At 31.0% G+C, this 14,992-nt stretch overlaps 4 protein-coding genes across 5 annotated transcripts in view; 2 read left to right on the forward strand and 2 right to left on the reverse strand.

Annotated features, from left to right (window-relative positions):
• The window catches only part of LOC119831939 (zinc finger protein 28-like), a 6,938-nt gene extending 2,517 nt beyond the window's left edge, over positions 1-4,421 (reverse strand). Inside the window, exons 1-4 of the mRNA XM_038355508.1 lie at positions 4,142-4,421; positions 3,797-3,908; positions 3,284-3,406; positions 406-642 (exon numbers count right to left, since the gene is read on the reverse strand). Of these exons, the coding sequence (XP_038211436.1) occupies positions 406-642; positions 3,284-3,406; positions 3,797-3,908; positions 4,142-4,300 (631 nt within the window). The 5' untranslated portion in view covers positions 4,301-4,421. The remainder of the gene's footprint in view (positions 1-405; positions 643-3,283; positions 3,407-3,796; positions 3,909-4,141) is intronic.
• Positions 4,422-5,127: 706 nt separating this feature from the next.
• LOC119832091 (tetratricopeptide repeat protein 19 homolog, mitochondrial-like) lies at positions 5,128-6,301 on the forward strand. Its single transcript, XM_038355707.1, has one exon. It carries the CDS (start codon positions 5,254-5,256, stop codon positions 6,232-6,234), a length of 981 nt encoding a protein of 326 aa, XP_038211635.1. The 5' UTR covers positions 5,128-5,253; the 3' UTR covers positions 6,235-6,301.
• Positions 6,235-8,461, reverse strand: LOC119832092 (peptidyl-prolyl cis-trans isomerase 5-like). Its single transcript, XM_038355708.1, has 4 exons — positions 8,208-8,461; positions 7,588-7,795; positions 6,939-7,123; positions 6,235-6,557 (listed from the first exon to the last, which is right to left on the reverse strand). Exons 1-4 carry the CDS (start codon positions 8,298-8,300, stop codon positions 6,426-6,428), a joined length of 618 nt encoding a protein of 205 aa, XP_038211636.1. The 5' UTR covers positions 8,301-8,461; the 3' UTR covers positions 6,235-6,425.
• Positions 8,462-8,591: 130 nt separating this feature from the next.
• On the forward strand, positions 8,592-14,597 carry LOC119832090 (transmembrane protein adipocyte-associated 1 homolog). 2 transcript variants are annotated; one of them, XM_038355706.1, is made up of 6 exons: positions 8,592-8,968; positions 9,046-9,341; positions 9,974-10,231; positions 11,550-11,736; positions 11,873-12,002; positions 12,191-14,597. In XM_038355706.1, exons 1-6 carry the CDS (start codon positions 8,880-8,882, stop codon positions 12,347-12,349), a joined length of 1,119 nt encoding a protein of 372 aa, XP_038211634.1. In that variant the 5' UTR covers positions 8,592-8,879; the 3' UTR covers positions 12,350-14,597. The 2 variants fall into 2 exon arrangements, with proteins under 2 accessions (XP_038211634.1, XP_038211633.1); XM_038355705.1 differs by having other exon boundaries at positions 8,880-8,968; positions 12,188-14,597.
• Positions 14,598-14,992: the final 395 nt, after the last annotated feature.

A 14,992-nucleotide genomic window follows, 5' to 3' on the forward strand; every position in this document is an offset into this window, starting at 1 on the left:
CCTCTACAAATGGATTGCCGACCTTAAAATAGGAAGGGATTAAGAAAGGATTGACATCATAGAGCAATAACGGAAAGGACTGGGAAGTGTAAGCAAATGGATATGGGCCTCTGGCTCCCCCACTCACCGTACGAAACACAATAGCATGCTATTATTTCACGCCGGTTTTCTGTGGGGGTGTGGTACTTTCCCGGTGCGAGCTGGCCCAATTCGTGCCGAAGCATGCTCGTCTTCCACATACAATTAATAATTGAAGATAGCATTCAAAATTATTAAATTAAAATTTATATATACAAACTCATTTAGTAAATGTTATTTTGTAAAAAAAAACTTAAATTAATTAATAATTTTTTCAAACCTAACAAACCTAATAGTCAGTTGATTTAACAGGTATTAAACACTCACCATTTTGAGTTTCGATTAATGAATTGTATTTATTCAAATTGTTGCTGATCGTATTCCTAGGAATGTTGTAAATTTCAGCAGCTTCTGCACGGGTCATTTTGCCACTTTTCACCGCCTCCATAGCTTCTCTTAGCTCAAGTTGGGTGTATTTTTTGTAAACTTTTAAGCGATCTGCACCTCTTCTCTTTTTCGGCCATTTACGTTTAGGTGGTTCTGTTGATGTCTCAGTCCCTTTTGCTGAAATGCACAAAATTGATTATTATCTTGGTCACAAGTCACAACCCTTCGCACAGTGTGCGCATCACACCTCGTTGTATATCAATGACTATAAATGTTTGCAATGTAAAAATAAACACTATTTATTGTAAATATATTAACAAAAATTTAGTATTTTACATTTAACTTATTACTGGGGTCAAAAGTTTTGACCAAAAAGTTTTTTGTTTTGACTCAAAACTAACAAGAAAGAGGTGAACATAGAAAATGAGCTAGGGCTGTCTACGCAATATTCTTGTACAATGAACTCGGTACCCGAGTGCCGTTGATATGATAAACAAAATCAACTTAATTGTAAAAAATATATATATAGGTGAGGACAACATTTTGATGATATGTCTGCCACATTTTTATCATAAAGATGTTGACATTTTTGATTTTTTTAAGAAATATGAAATTAAACTTCAATAAAAAAACTAATTCAATGATCATATTTGTAATTATTGATGGATATTTTCTTTAACTTTATATTAATTTTTCTATGCAGTTTTGCTCTTTATTTCGCCTTTCTCTTTAGTCTTTATTTGTGAATACCATTTCCTTTACCTCATATTTCCATTCCATTAAAATATACACATTCCATCCATTAAAATATATACATAGGTAAAGGCGCAAGTTTTAAGGAGTCTTCAAATAATCCTTAAACATGTCGAAAACTTAGAAATTAAAGACTTTAAACGGATTTGCGAGCGTGGTCATGGAGAGACTCGCTGTAAAATGTTCGAAACGTCGGGTTATTAATATAATGAATAAATGACGTTTAAAATCCGTTTAAAAGTATTTAATTTCTAAATGTATAATACTCGCGTAAAATCAAACACAAGAGAATACTATGTCGAAAACTGTTTCATCTACAGCTTTTCTGTTTTTCTTTTCGCTCTCCGAATAGGGCAATCGTATCGGACCGAGAAGATATATTCCAGTTTTCCTAAATCCGCGACGACATTCTGTGGGCTATTTTCCTTTAAATTTTCCATTTATTTAGACAATAGGTGGGGAAATTATTATTTTTGGATGAACGTTTGTTTCCATCCATCTGTTTTTATTCATTGTAAGATTATGTTTCTTTGAGGTCGGTCGGAAAAAAGCAACATCAAGCGGTTGCGTGCTGTGGACTGAGTCCACCGGTAAAAAAACCAAAACGAATGCTTTTTCTTCACACGTTCTAATTAAATTAATAGAGAAGTGGGATGATAAAATGTCGCCAATAAGACATTATTTACCAGGCTTGTTTTAAAAAAGAAAGGGTAAAACAATTCTTGTCACCCAATCCTCGAATATGTTAGCATCAGACCATCCAGTTTTTGTTCGATTATAATAAGCACATTTTCGTCCATGTTCCGTCCAAGTGCGATGTTAGTTCTGTGCTTTATACACAACATATCTCCTGCAGCTGTACAAGCTATCATCTATACTAATATTATAAAGCTTTTTTTACACGCTTTTTATTAGCTTCACCTGTATGTTTGTTTGTTTGTATGTTTGTTTGTTTGTATGTTTGTTTGTTTGTATGTTTGTTTGTTTGTAACTGACTTCTTTGGGCGCGATTTTGACCCACTTTAAACGGCCAGATTTCGTTCAAACTTTGTAGATTTATTGAGGACCGATGACAATACACTAATTTGATAAAATTATTCCAGTTTTCAATTTGCAAAATATGATTTTTGTTAAAGCGTGTTTTATAGTTTTTTTAAACTATTATATTTTATTTGTTTGATTGTTTCAACGCGCTAATCTCAGTATGGTCCGTTTTGAAAAATTCTTTCAATTTAAGATAGCCCATTTATTGACCAAGGCTTTAGACTATGTACTGTATGTGTATGTACCACGGGCGATGCCGGTGCAGACCGCTTGTAATTGATACAGCAGCTCTTCGATGATTCATCACCCTCTTTGGGTGTTTCATTCCCCATAGGTACTCACAATATTTGCTTATTTATAATCACTTATATTATAGAACTTTCAATAGACTACATAATACACATGAAAATATATACACAGTAATAAAAAGTATTTTACACTGTAAGCATGCAATTTTAATATTGCAACAAAATAAATGATTAGGTACCATGGTAAACTTGTTTTTGACAACACTAGAAATCATATTTCTTTTTACCTCTTTCTCTTTGAATTATCTATTCTATTAATCCCTGACCTGTGTCTGTTCATGATTATCATCTTTTATATTTAGCCTACAGGCTTATCTATTTACCCCCCAAACTTCTGAAAAATGGACTAGTAATTCAAGCATTTTAATAGAAAAATGTAAGTATGTAAAGTTTAATTTACTATTTATATATATATAACTCAGACATAATTAATAGATTTCTCTTATATAAGAATCACTTATATTATTGACACTTACATTATTCAACCAGCAATCTATTTACTCTGTTTATTTATATGTTACGGGATTACTTATATTTTCATGGAATCTATCTATAGAATAAAAAGAACATTTTGTGAAATACACATTTTTATAAATTTCAAAATTGAACTTTTACTGATGCAAAATTTGATTATTTATTGTACAAAATACTTACTCTGAACCAAAAATTTGTGTTTATTTTGAATAAAATTTATAACAATTTTGTAATTTTACCTTCAGTTTCAGCACAGTTATCAACTTCTAACTCCAAATATTCTACTTCATGATATTCATCAATGTCTTCTGAAGATTCAACTTTAATATCAACAGCAACATTATTTTTAAATTCCAATGCCACTGCAATGTGAAGCAATATTTTTTAATCATCCTTATTCATATCAGATATCATATATACAATTAAGAGGCTTCACTCACACAGTTAAGCAAATTAAAATTTATTATTAGTACTGAATTTCTGGAGTGATTAAAATATGCATCATCCCATAGGAATGAAATGGCCTAAGTTTCTGTTATCCTCCTATCTATCTCCAGGCAAAACAATCATACCATTAAAAATTGGTCTGTTATATTGCGAAAGAAAAACAAACAAAAAAGTATATGTTTGCATGTATAAATAGATTATAGAGTAGGGATAAAGCATTATATGATATTAATAGTTTTATAACATTAAAAAACAATTTAATTAATGCAATTTTATTCTTCTTCTGTATACTCTTAAATTTATACCTTGCTGAAGCACTTGCTCAGATGCAATAATCTCCCTTTTAAAGTTGAGAGCATCCCGCAAGCGCACTATGCATGCACTGCATATAAATTCATTTTGATCTTTGTTTTCCCACTGAAATTGTAATTCATAAAAGTTAAGTATTTGAATCAAAATAAAGTAGTAATAAATAAAGTAGTAAGAGATGTGTTGAATTTTCTGAGAAAAGTATATAATATGAGCATAATTTTGCTTTCGATCCTGAAACTATATAGTAAACCAAGAATACACTAATTTGGTAGACAAGATTAATCAGTCTCTTTTGTATGATGGGGAAACGATAAATTAATATATAAACTGTAACTTACACTCAAGGAATAGCATTCTTCAAGCATTGCGCCAAAAACTTCCACTTGACCATCATTATAATATTCTTCCCATAAATTTTGGAGGTTAACGTCATCCAAACAACACTTACAGCGTCCTAATATCTCCACATTTTCACGTTTGACTAAATCTAAATCCATATTTTAAATTTGTGTCTATAATAGCTATAAAATTATTGATAGCAATTAGCAGACGTTCTGTTTTTATTTCCTTTTATTTAATATACTTTTCGTTACTAAACATTTAAAAGTAAGAATTGCACTAGGGTCTAAATCTAAAAAAACTTAGTTCTGAATTCAGAAAATGCTATGCACTAGCTTTAAAAGTCTAGGCTCTAGCTATGTAACCACAGACTACAGAAAAATATATCAAAGTACTCTGTCTCTGTGAGAATAAGTAATGTCACAATGTAATATGATTATAAAATTTAAATGCCACATGTGTAAAACAGAGAACTGTGAAAGAATTATTGAAATTGGTCCGATTAGTAGTGCGCGTTCAAACAAAGAAAATTTCAGCGTTGCATTTTTATTAGTACGTATTTATTTGAGAAAATCATTAATTACCGGTTTATCGTTTACGCCTTATCCTTATAGAACTCTCTGGTTTACGCTCCATGCCTGTTATTTTGTTTTTTATTTGATCGACTTTAAAAAAGAGGAGGTTCTCTTCTTAACAATTTTTAAAGCACATAAAATTAAACTCGTACTGTGATTTGTCTTTACCTTTCCGTTTTTAGCAAAATCACATCTCGATACATCTAATCAAAATCTAATCCTTATCCTTATACTAAAGCAGACTTGTGACTACTCATATGCACCTACTTACTAATTTGAAGCGATGAAGTTTGAATTTGGGTACTATCAAAGGTACTATATCTATGTTAAATGCACAGGCTATAGATTAAGAAGGAACTAGTTACTCAGTAAGTTAAATGTATTCTGTGCTGAAGACGTCGTTGGTGTCACAGAGTAAGCTTATACTGCGGTCGGTTTGTAAACAAACCTTTCACTGTCACTTTGTGAGGTTATTTTAAAATTATGTAATATAAGTAAAATTTAAATACACATATTTAGAACCCTTATATCCTATAATGTCTAGTAGATACAGATTTTTTTTACGAAGATTGTATCAAGTTAAATTTGCTCATAGATTTAATATATCCAACGTGTCAATTCCAAAAATACCGCACAAAATTGGATTACCATGTACTCTAGGTTTTTCTATTTTAACATTAATTGGATTAGAGAAAAAACTTAGCGCCGAGGATGAGTTGATTTTAATGATTAAACATTGCGTTTTATTTATACAAAGAAATGAAAATGCAAAGGCAGAGCAGTTGCTTCATGTTGCATTAAGACAAGCACAACAAATGAACCATGAATCGGGTATTACATATATTTATGATGTAATGGCAAACCTGGCCCTTCAAAGAGAACGCTTGGATGAAGCAAAAAAGTTATTTGTTGCTGTAGCACAAAGACTTATGGCAAGTGGAGCTAAAGACGATGACTTACGTGTTGTTCAAGTAAGCGTAAAGCTAGCTCGAGTCAGTCATTTACAAAAGGACTATACAACTGCGCAGTTAGGATATGACTGGTGTTTAGAAAAAATTAGGGAAGCATACAACAGTAATCCTTCTCAAGAACTAACGAAGCTTTTTGCCATGGCTGAGGATTGGTATGGCCGACTATTTATTGATTGCAACCAATATGACAATGGTTTTAATTATATGCTGAGTGCTTATAACAAAATGAAAGAATTAAAAGATGTGGATCCAGAACATATTGTCGTTCAATTGAATGACTTGGGCACAGTTTGTGATCAAATGAATCGGGTTGATGACTGTATTAACTATTTATCACAAGCAATTGATATTGGGAAGACTCTTCCTGAAATGGAAGATTTAGGTGCAATGTATGTTAACCTAGGAAGAGCATATATAAGGAAAAAAATGTTGGATACAGCTCGTCGTTACTGTGGACATGCCTATAAATTAGGAGTTGCTAAAAAAAATAATGATATTAAACAAGAAGCAGCACAATGTATGAACGAAATAAAAAATGTAGTATAAAATGTATTTAGACTTTATTTTAATGTTAATATTATTCAAGAAAATAAACTGTGATGGTTAACTTTCACATTTTTGTAATTATTTCAAAGAACAAGAGGTCTTTAAATTCATTAAAAACTATGTTTTGTATACAATCAAAGTATTTAACCTGGAAATAAAAATTACTTATCTAGAAAATTATTGCTTAAAAATTATTGAGCACTTTCTTTTGTGACACTGAATGGTTCTGCAACAATTTCTGCGTGGGTGTTGGAAATAACAACATCCTTGACGGGCCGATCGTTGGCTCCAGTTACAGTCTTCTCAATCTTGCGAACAATGTCCTGTTGACAATATAACCAATTAATGCAATGCTTTTTAAAAATATGCTCTATACCAAGTGAAATAAAGCATAGTTTCACGATAAACAATATCTGGCCTGGCCTCTGTAGATTGCTAACAATGGCTCAAGTACTCTGTCAATTGGAGTCTATTCTACTTCCTAGCATTCAAGAATTAAATTGACTTACTGCTACTCAGGGGCATGACAAGCAGAGAATTTACCATTGTGTTTGTACTACTTAAGTATCATATTGATATGATAAATGAATATAGCACTAAATCTTTCTTGATTATACAACTTTTTAGCTATGAATATCAGATAATATATAGTGGAGCCTTGATTACTTTCAGAATTATTCACTAAATAGTTAATAGAGACATACCATTCCTTCTAAGACCTTGCCGAACACTACATGTCTGCCGTCCAACCATGGTGTCTTTGTGGTAGTAATGAAGAACTGGGAACCATTGGTGTCCTTTCCAGCATTTGCCATGGACAACCAACCAGCACCGTAGTGGCGGAGCTTAAAGTTCTCATCTTCAAATCTTTCACCATAAATACTGCGTCCTACAAAAAGTAATGTCGTCATGATTATTTTCAGTTTAATTAAATTTAGAATTATTCATAAAATTTTAATAGGAATTTTTTATTGTTTCATTATTTATTTTTATAGTACCTACAGTATTGTGACTATTTTTATTGGCCATTAATACATTCTTGATAAAGAGTTGTTACAAAACCCAATTAATATAGCAGTTTATGTAGAACCTAAAGCATTTGTGTGTTTGCTATGGAAAAGGAATTATCCATTTTTGATTTATTTATAGATAAAAAGAATTAAAAGTGAAAAACCTTACACAGATTAATACAGTGTGTATTATGTACCTATCATATACAAATACATCTCTCCAAGGAGGATAATACTTATTGTTTATAGTATATGAATAAATTTCCGACTGATTTATTTAAAGATTAAAAACAAATCCATTATTAATTGATCCAATCCATTATTTTAACAAAAAATATTGTACCTCCAGTTCCATCTCCTTTGGTGAAGTCTCCACCTTGAATCATGAAATTATCAATGACTCTGTGGAATTTGCTCCCCTTGTAGCCCTCTCCCTTGGGCTTTAGTGCTAATTGGTAAAAGTTCTCAGCAGTTTTAGGAACAGTTTTACCAAAAAGGCCAATGGTAATGGTACCAAGTGGTTCATCACCAACAGTTATATCAAATAGTACCTGCAACAAAATAATTTTTGACATAATTAGTTTTGGATAATCCCACGAGATGTTTGTATAAAAAAAAACAAGAGGGAAAAAACTATATTTTTAAGTGTAATTAAAATTTTATATAATATAAAATAATAGTAAAGGATAAGAAATACTTTATAATAAAAGTTCAATTGACAAAAAAAATATTTAGGGGTAATTATACTTTAAAACTGCAATTGAATAAAGCTACACAACAAAGGATAAAAAATACGACATCCGGAGCTTTATTTCTAAACGTCATCACAAGGTCGCTGACCTTATCAAGTTTATCTCATCTTTGTTAGTTCTAATAATACTGAGATTATTGGAAACCGGTATAAAATTGTTTTAAAATGTAAATATAAAATAAGATAGAAGTAAAAGATGCCTATGACTTTACCTTGTGAGTTACTTTGGGACCTTTGGGAGCTTCATCTGACCAAGCAACAGTCGCGATTAAAAGAAGACCAAGCCCCGTGGCTAGAATACCCATGATTAAAATTAATTTTATTTTTCGTTTGAGTATTTTTAAAACTTAATTTTACACTTTTTCTCAAATGTGTAATACTTCTAAGAAATAAAAAAAAAAATTATATACAATAGCGACCGGCAACCAACACGATGGATGTTCGTAATTCGAATGTAGGTATTTAAATTTTCAAATAATTTTTGCATTTGTCAGTCTAGGGTACACGTCATGATTACTAGGGATGACTCGAGAACCGATTTTGTTTAATGTGACGATTTTGCTTCTATGATGTTATGCTTATCTGTATCTATGGTCTGTGAGTAAAAGAACATTTTGATTTTTGACAAACAAACACTATATTTATGGTTTATTATGTCTTTTTTGTTTCGACAGTCGTCGTATTTCAAATAAATTAAATAGGGAGAAAGTGAAAAGATTCGTAGAATTTAAGAAGAAAATTTTAATATCTTATAATGCCAGACAAGAGCTGACGCTATTTACTATCTTCTAATTTGATTATTGTGGTGCAAGTGATGATTCCTTTCAACGAACCTTAACATAATTTCGTAACAAACTAAATGGCCCAGAATTAAAAGTGTAAAAATGTTTGGTATTAATGGTACTGATTTCCCACCAGTGAAAGAAGATACTTTTTGCAAATATGTTTTATATTACGAGATAAACAACTCAAGGTGATTAACTTCATATTATTTTGCTTAGATTTATGTCATTTGCAATATGTTTTAATGTATGTAATATTTGCTTACAGGGTTCGTATTTGGGATTTAATTATATTGATACCGAACGCACTTTTTGTACTATTCTTAGTGGTTAGATTTAACAAAGCTCAGTTAAAATTGCGTGCTACTAGTAGCCCAATTTTTCTGACTTTTTATTCATTAGTATGGGGAAATGTTATTATCAGTTTGATAAGATGTGCTGTGTCCATGACTGTGAATGCAGCTATGCCCCTTGGAGGTCTAATTGATAAGATCCTGTGGGTCACTGTAAGATTCTTCCTACTTGCAACTGAGATGAGTGTGGTAATTTTTGGACTTGCTTTTGGTAAGTGAAATCAATTATTTTATTAGTTTTGTTATTATATGTGATCGTTTTGTGGAATGATTATTGAGAAATTGAAGTTACTAGAACTAAATATAAGATGGGACCTGTTTTTCCTGATTGAGTGTTTTGGTGATGAATGCTTATGTTTACCTTTTCAGAGGATTTAATTTTTTTTTTTTTATGTCACAGTCGGCAATGGGGCTGGTGGGACGCCTGATGGTAAGCATTACCACCTCCCATGAACATTTGGAGAGGCATAAGGTCCATTGCAATCTTACACCTCTACAAATGGACTGCCGACTTTAAATTGGGAAGGGATTAAGAAAGGATTGGCGAGGAATAAAGGAAAGGACTGGGAAGGGGACGGAAAAGGATATGGGCCTCCGGCTCCCCCACTCACCGAACGAAACACAGCAGAATGCCATTTCACGCCGGTCTTCTGTGGGGGTGTTGTACTTCCCCAGTGCGAGCTGGCCCAATTCGTGCCAAAGCGTGCTCGACTACCACATAGAAAGTACACTTGAGTAAATGGTATATACATGAATAAGGCTTGTTGTAATCTATTATGTTAGATTTAAATATCTCATTGTAAAATGTTTTGTATGATTATTCTTTATAAAAAGTTATTTCAGGTCATATGGATAGTCGGAGCAGCATCAGATATGTTTTACTTGCAACATCTTTTATATCATTGGCATTTACTGTGACCCAAGGGACTCTTGAAATTGTAATGCCAGATGACATGTTCCACATTGATACCAGAGACTATGATTTATTTGGACATGGTGGAATGCTTTTCTGGTTCACATCATCTCTGGTATTTGGTATTATTTACTTAGTCATCTTGCTTCTTCCGTGGATACCTATCAGAGAATATTTAGCTTTGCCAAGTAAGTTATTTTACTATAAGGCATGTGTATTGTAACAATTCTTTTTTTAAGCATGAAATTTAATTTAAATTAGATCAAATATTGTTTTTTTATTATATATAAAATATTTGATATTATTGTCCGTCAGAGAAGAGACAATCAAATAGCTACTAATATATATTATATTGGTCTGTCCTGCATCTTCATTTCCAATACATTCAAATTGCAAATACAAAAAGATTATTAACACAAAGGAGGAAACCCAAAGAAGAAATATAGAGCTTTATGTAATATCTCTTGTAGCTAATATGTTTTTATTTGACAGTTTAAATACTGTTCGATATTAATTTTCTACCAGTCATGTTCCACTGAAATGATTAGTCATTGTAAAAAATAACAAGGTTACACTTTCATTGACACCTTATTTAGGTTGGTGATGGTTGATGATTATTATAATACCTACTCTGTTTGTACACATTTTTATGCATCAAGTTTGTCTATCTATTAAAGATTCATAGACCCTACTGTACAAATTTCTTTCTGTAGGTTAATTTTTTTATTTTAGTTGCTGCATTGAAAGTTTGTCAGTAAATAATTGATTAATAATTTAAGTAGTTTTTTAACAAGTAATCTAGTTTAGATCCAAGGTTAGATGAAATAGAAATGTCAAAAGAGACTTGGGTCTGTTAGAGTTGCGAGGTTATTATTTTAATCATTATGAATTACATTTTTTAGAACAATAAATGTGTAGAGTCAAGGTTAAATTAAGCACATAAAATGTTTTAAGCTTTTAAACATTATTACAATAAAATAAATGACTACTTATTAGTATTAATATGTTTGATAACAGTAATTTACTCTTTTTATCACTTTGTAAACAGTTTGTTTTACATTCCATAATGTAGGTTAAATGATATTCAAGTTCCTAGTTTATTTTATACTTAATTCTCTTCCGATTTCATTTCCCTGTCCTCATACCTTATAAGGGTGTTTTCTTTTACTTGTTTTATATAAACATAATAACATCAGTTACATAATTCACACAATCTGCTTGCAAGGGTGTTATGAAATAAGTTATGCAAATGCATTTTATACTTTGTTTGTCTGAAAATACTGAAGTAAGGCATATTTGAGATAGGAAAAAATATTGTTTTGTCATTATTCATCTCATCCTACAAATATTATAAACCCGAAAGTAAGTATGGATGAATAGATGGATGTGATTCTTTCATGCAAAAACATCTTATAACAAGCATACATCCTTACATTCTAACCATCTTTTGCATTTATAGGACAAGTAAGATAATAAAGTATTATAACAATAATTTGTTTTTTCCAGCGAAACTCTCCTTTTATTTCTACATATTACTGTTAGCTTTACTTGATATAACGCAAGCAGTTGGGGCTGGCCTCTTAATTTGGGGTTCAATGCAACCAGGTCTATGTGTTGTTGATGTTACCACCTGGCTATATTTTTCCTTGTATACACCGCTTGTTTACCATACGTTCCTCAGCGAATTTTTCAGGTAAGTTATAAATTAAATTAGCATTTGCATAAAAAAGTATGTGTATATATATATATATATATATATATATATATACTTTTTTTCTGTATATATCTATATATATATATCTTATTAAGTTTTTTATCTTCCATTTCAGTGTATCACAGCCAAGTATAATGTTCTCATACAAAGCTCAAATGGATGAGCCAATGGATGACGATCAAGTCTCTCTGCCGCATCAGCAAAGTTTCAGCTCTCTCAAAACAGATTCTGACTACATTTATCAGGTACAGTGATAAGAAAATGTCGTATTGCTCATATTCTATATATTGCTTTATTGTTTCAACACAATATCACAGAGCCAATTGTTTTATAGCTTCACAACTTATAAATACTATAGTCATGATGTTTACTACTTTAAGACAATTGCAAAGTAAAGTTCATGTTTGTTAATATCAATATTCAATTTTAGCAGAGCAACAGTGTATATGACAGTACTCTATTCGAAGCAGGCGGGACAACTCCAATGAATCCCATGTACAGTGCATCCTTGCAAAGTCCAGACTCAATAGCATCTGGCCAATCAATAGACATGCACACTGGTTTCGCGAATCAAAATATGTTATCTACATAACAATAACAGTATAATAATATCGTGAATATGTGAATAACACAATAGCATTGGAATTTTTACCACAGTTATACTATAGTCTCTATTCATGCAGTAGTTTGACGAAGACGTTTAGACAGGTCTATCGTGCGGGCGCAAGGGGCGAGCCACGGGAGGTACAAGCTCGAGTTACATACGGCATGTTGTTAGCAGATCGGGACACATTTTAAAGGTTGCATGCATACGCATGTTTTAATGTTTGTAGGTATCTTATATTATTATATGTATATGATCAAATGTGATATGTAATTATGTTGTGCAAATGGTACATACTACTCGTGCTGTGAGAGATTGCAAAATCGTTATCTCCTGTTATGGATCTGCGTTTTCTTAATTACTGTATTATTGAGCTGTGACAACTGTGACATTGTCTAGACGTTTTTGCCTTTTAATACGAGATAGGCGTTGTACTACTGTATACTTCTTTATATAATGATTATGACTACAGATGAAGGAGTCGTGGTAATTATTCCATTAATATTAAGTCATTTGTAAGCCTCATAACATCTTTATACATCCAAAGATACTTTAAGATTTTAACGATTATTTACTGCATAGTTTTAAATTTGCGTGTCTTAGTTTTTCCTTAAAGAATCTCTTTGTGTGTTTGTTTAAAAGTTTGTTTTGATAATAAGTGTATCCAGTGATCGAATAGACTTTGAGACTGTTACATCCCATCTCTGCTTTAAATATATGTAATGGATCCATCCACATTATTTCAAATAAGATTAAGATTATTGTGAAGTTATCGTAAAAGTGTGTAATTTTGGACATCGAATCCAAGCCTAATTATACTAGATATCTACATTATAAAATATGTAGATGGGGAATACAAATTGTCATCAAATTTATGAATTATATTAGTTTTCTTCAAATGAGTACTACACTTGAATGATTCGTTACATATTTGTAATATCATTACTAGCAAGTATCAATCAAGTCCTTGTTATGTATCACAATTATTGCAGTGAGTAAAATACAAAAATTATTTGTTTTTTTTATAATTATTTATAATTATAATGTTATTTTGTGCATTGAAAATTTAGTTCAGGTCGATGTACTCCTAAAAATTTTATAATTATTATTCCATAATATATATGAATTATCATACTTACATAACATTATTTTATAAATATGTAAAACCAGTATTTTTAATTAGGAAAAATCCTTTAATAACAACAGTTATTTTGCAATTTGAATCAATTTAAAATATACTTAATTGATAAACTTATAAGTATATTATTGTACTATGAATTTTCTATAATAATTTTATCGTACTGTGATGTTTTACCTACTTATTTTATTTTTGTTGTTGATTTATTATTTTAATAATGTTTTAAGTTCTCAATATCAATATTTAATACAGCTAAGCTGGTGATTTAGTTTAAGCTACGCGCACTCTAAATAAAAATAAGGTTTTATACTTGTTATTTCAAAATATTGTCAAACATCTTTACTAAGTTCAATGAAGATTTATAAAGATGCCTTAAAATATTAAGTAATTGAAACAAGTTACTTTTCAGACGATGTTTAGCAATTGGCCGTTCTAGCATTTAACTTTTTGAGGTTGAAGTAATAAATCAAAATATTAGGGCTACGTTCGGGTCTTATATCAAACTAATGGATTCATATAGCCAATGTCAAATGTAACATTGTCTGAAATAATCAAACGATACGATTACAATCAGTTGGCGCTGGATGATACTTCAGTTCTAGGCTACTAGTTAGTTTGTATTAAATTTGGACGAGCCAAGTATGTAACATAGTTTAAAATAGGAAACAAACAGAACTCGTTTTGCAGCTAAGTCGTCATTACACTAGTCTTAGGTTTTTATAAAAACATAGAATGGGATATAAGAACTTATGTAGATTTTAGATTGGCTATAGAGGCAGCATGAATTATTGAAATTTCTGTACGTGGAATATATAGGATTTGATTGTAAAAAATCAATAGGCCAATATGTAAAAAAATTAAATCGTTCAAGGACTTCATTATGCCATGGACAAAATTAATCTCCATTGTCAATTTCTTCTCGCAATAAATATAATAACTCGACCGCGGCGATTGTCAATTTTCTTTGGTAAAATGTGATAGCCCACATGATGTATACTATTTACCCATGTGAAACCTTATTTAAGTGATATTTTAGTTAAGTCGTAGCTATATTTTTGTTATTTTCAACTGTGAGAAACTAATAAAGTATGAAATATAGTTAAGGTATGTTTTATTTTCTAAGGGGCCGTCCATTAATCACGTTACGTTCTTTTTAAGCTTTTTTTTATCCTCCCTCCCCCTTGGTGATACATAATGTTATAAAGTTTAAGATCCCCACTTCCTGTTCCTATTTCACGTATATTTTTAGTACACTACACAATTTCGTAGCTATTATTAAATATTTATAAAATATAAGCTTTCGGTATAATGTAATATTATACGCGGATACCAACTATTGGATTAATAAAAATGTTTTGCCTCCAGTACAGGAAATATATTATACAGTATAGTAGTTTCCAGTAACAACCCCAGTAAAGGTATGTGTTTCTCCAGCGGCAAAATCAAATTTTTCAAACTTTTCCAAATATTCATAACATTGTCTAATTGTGTAT

Source organism: Zerene cesonia, chromosome 14 (assembly GCF_012273895.1).
Source record: "Zerene cesonia ecotype Mississippi chromosome 14, Zerene_cesonia_1.1, whole genome shotgun sequence".
Lineage (NCBI taxonomy): Eukaryota > Metazoa > Arthropoda > Insecta > Lepidoptera > Pieridae > Zerene > Zerene cesonia.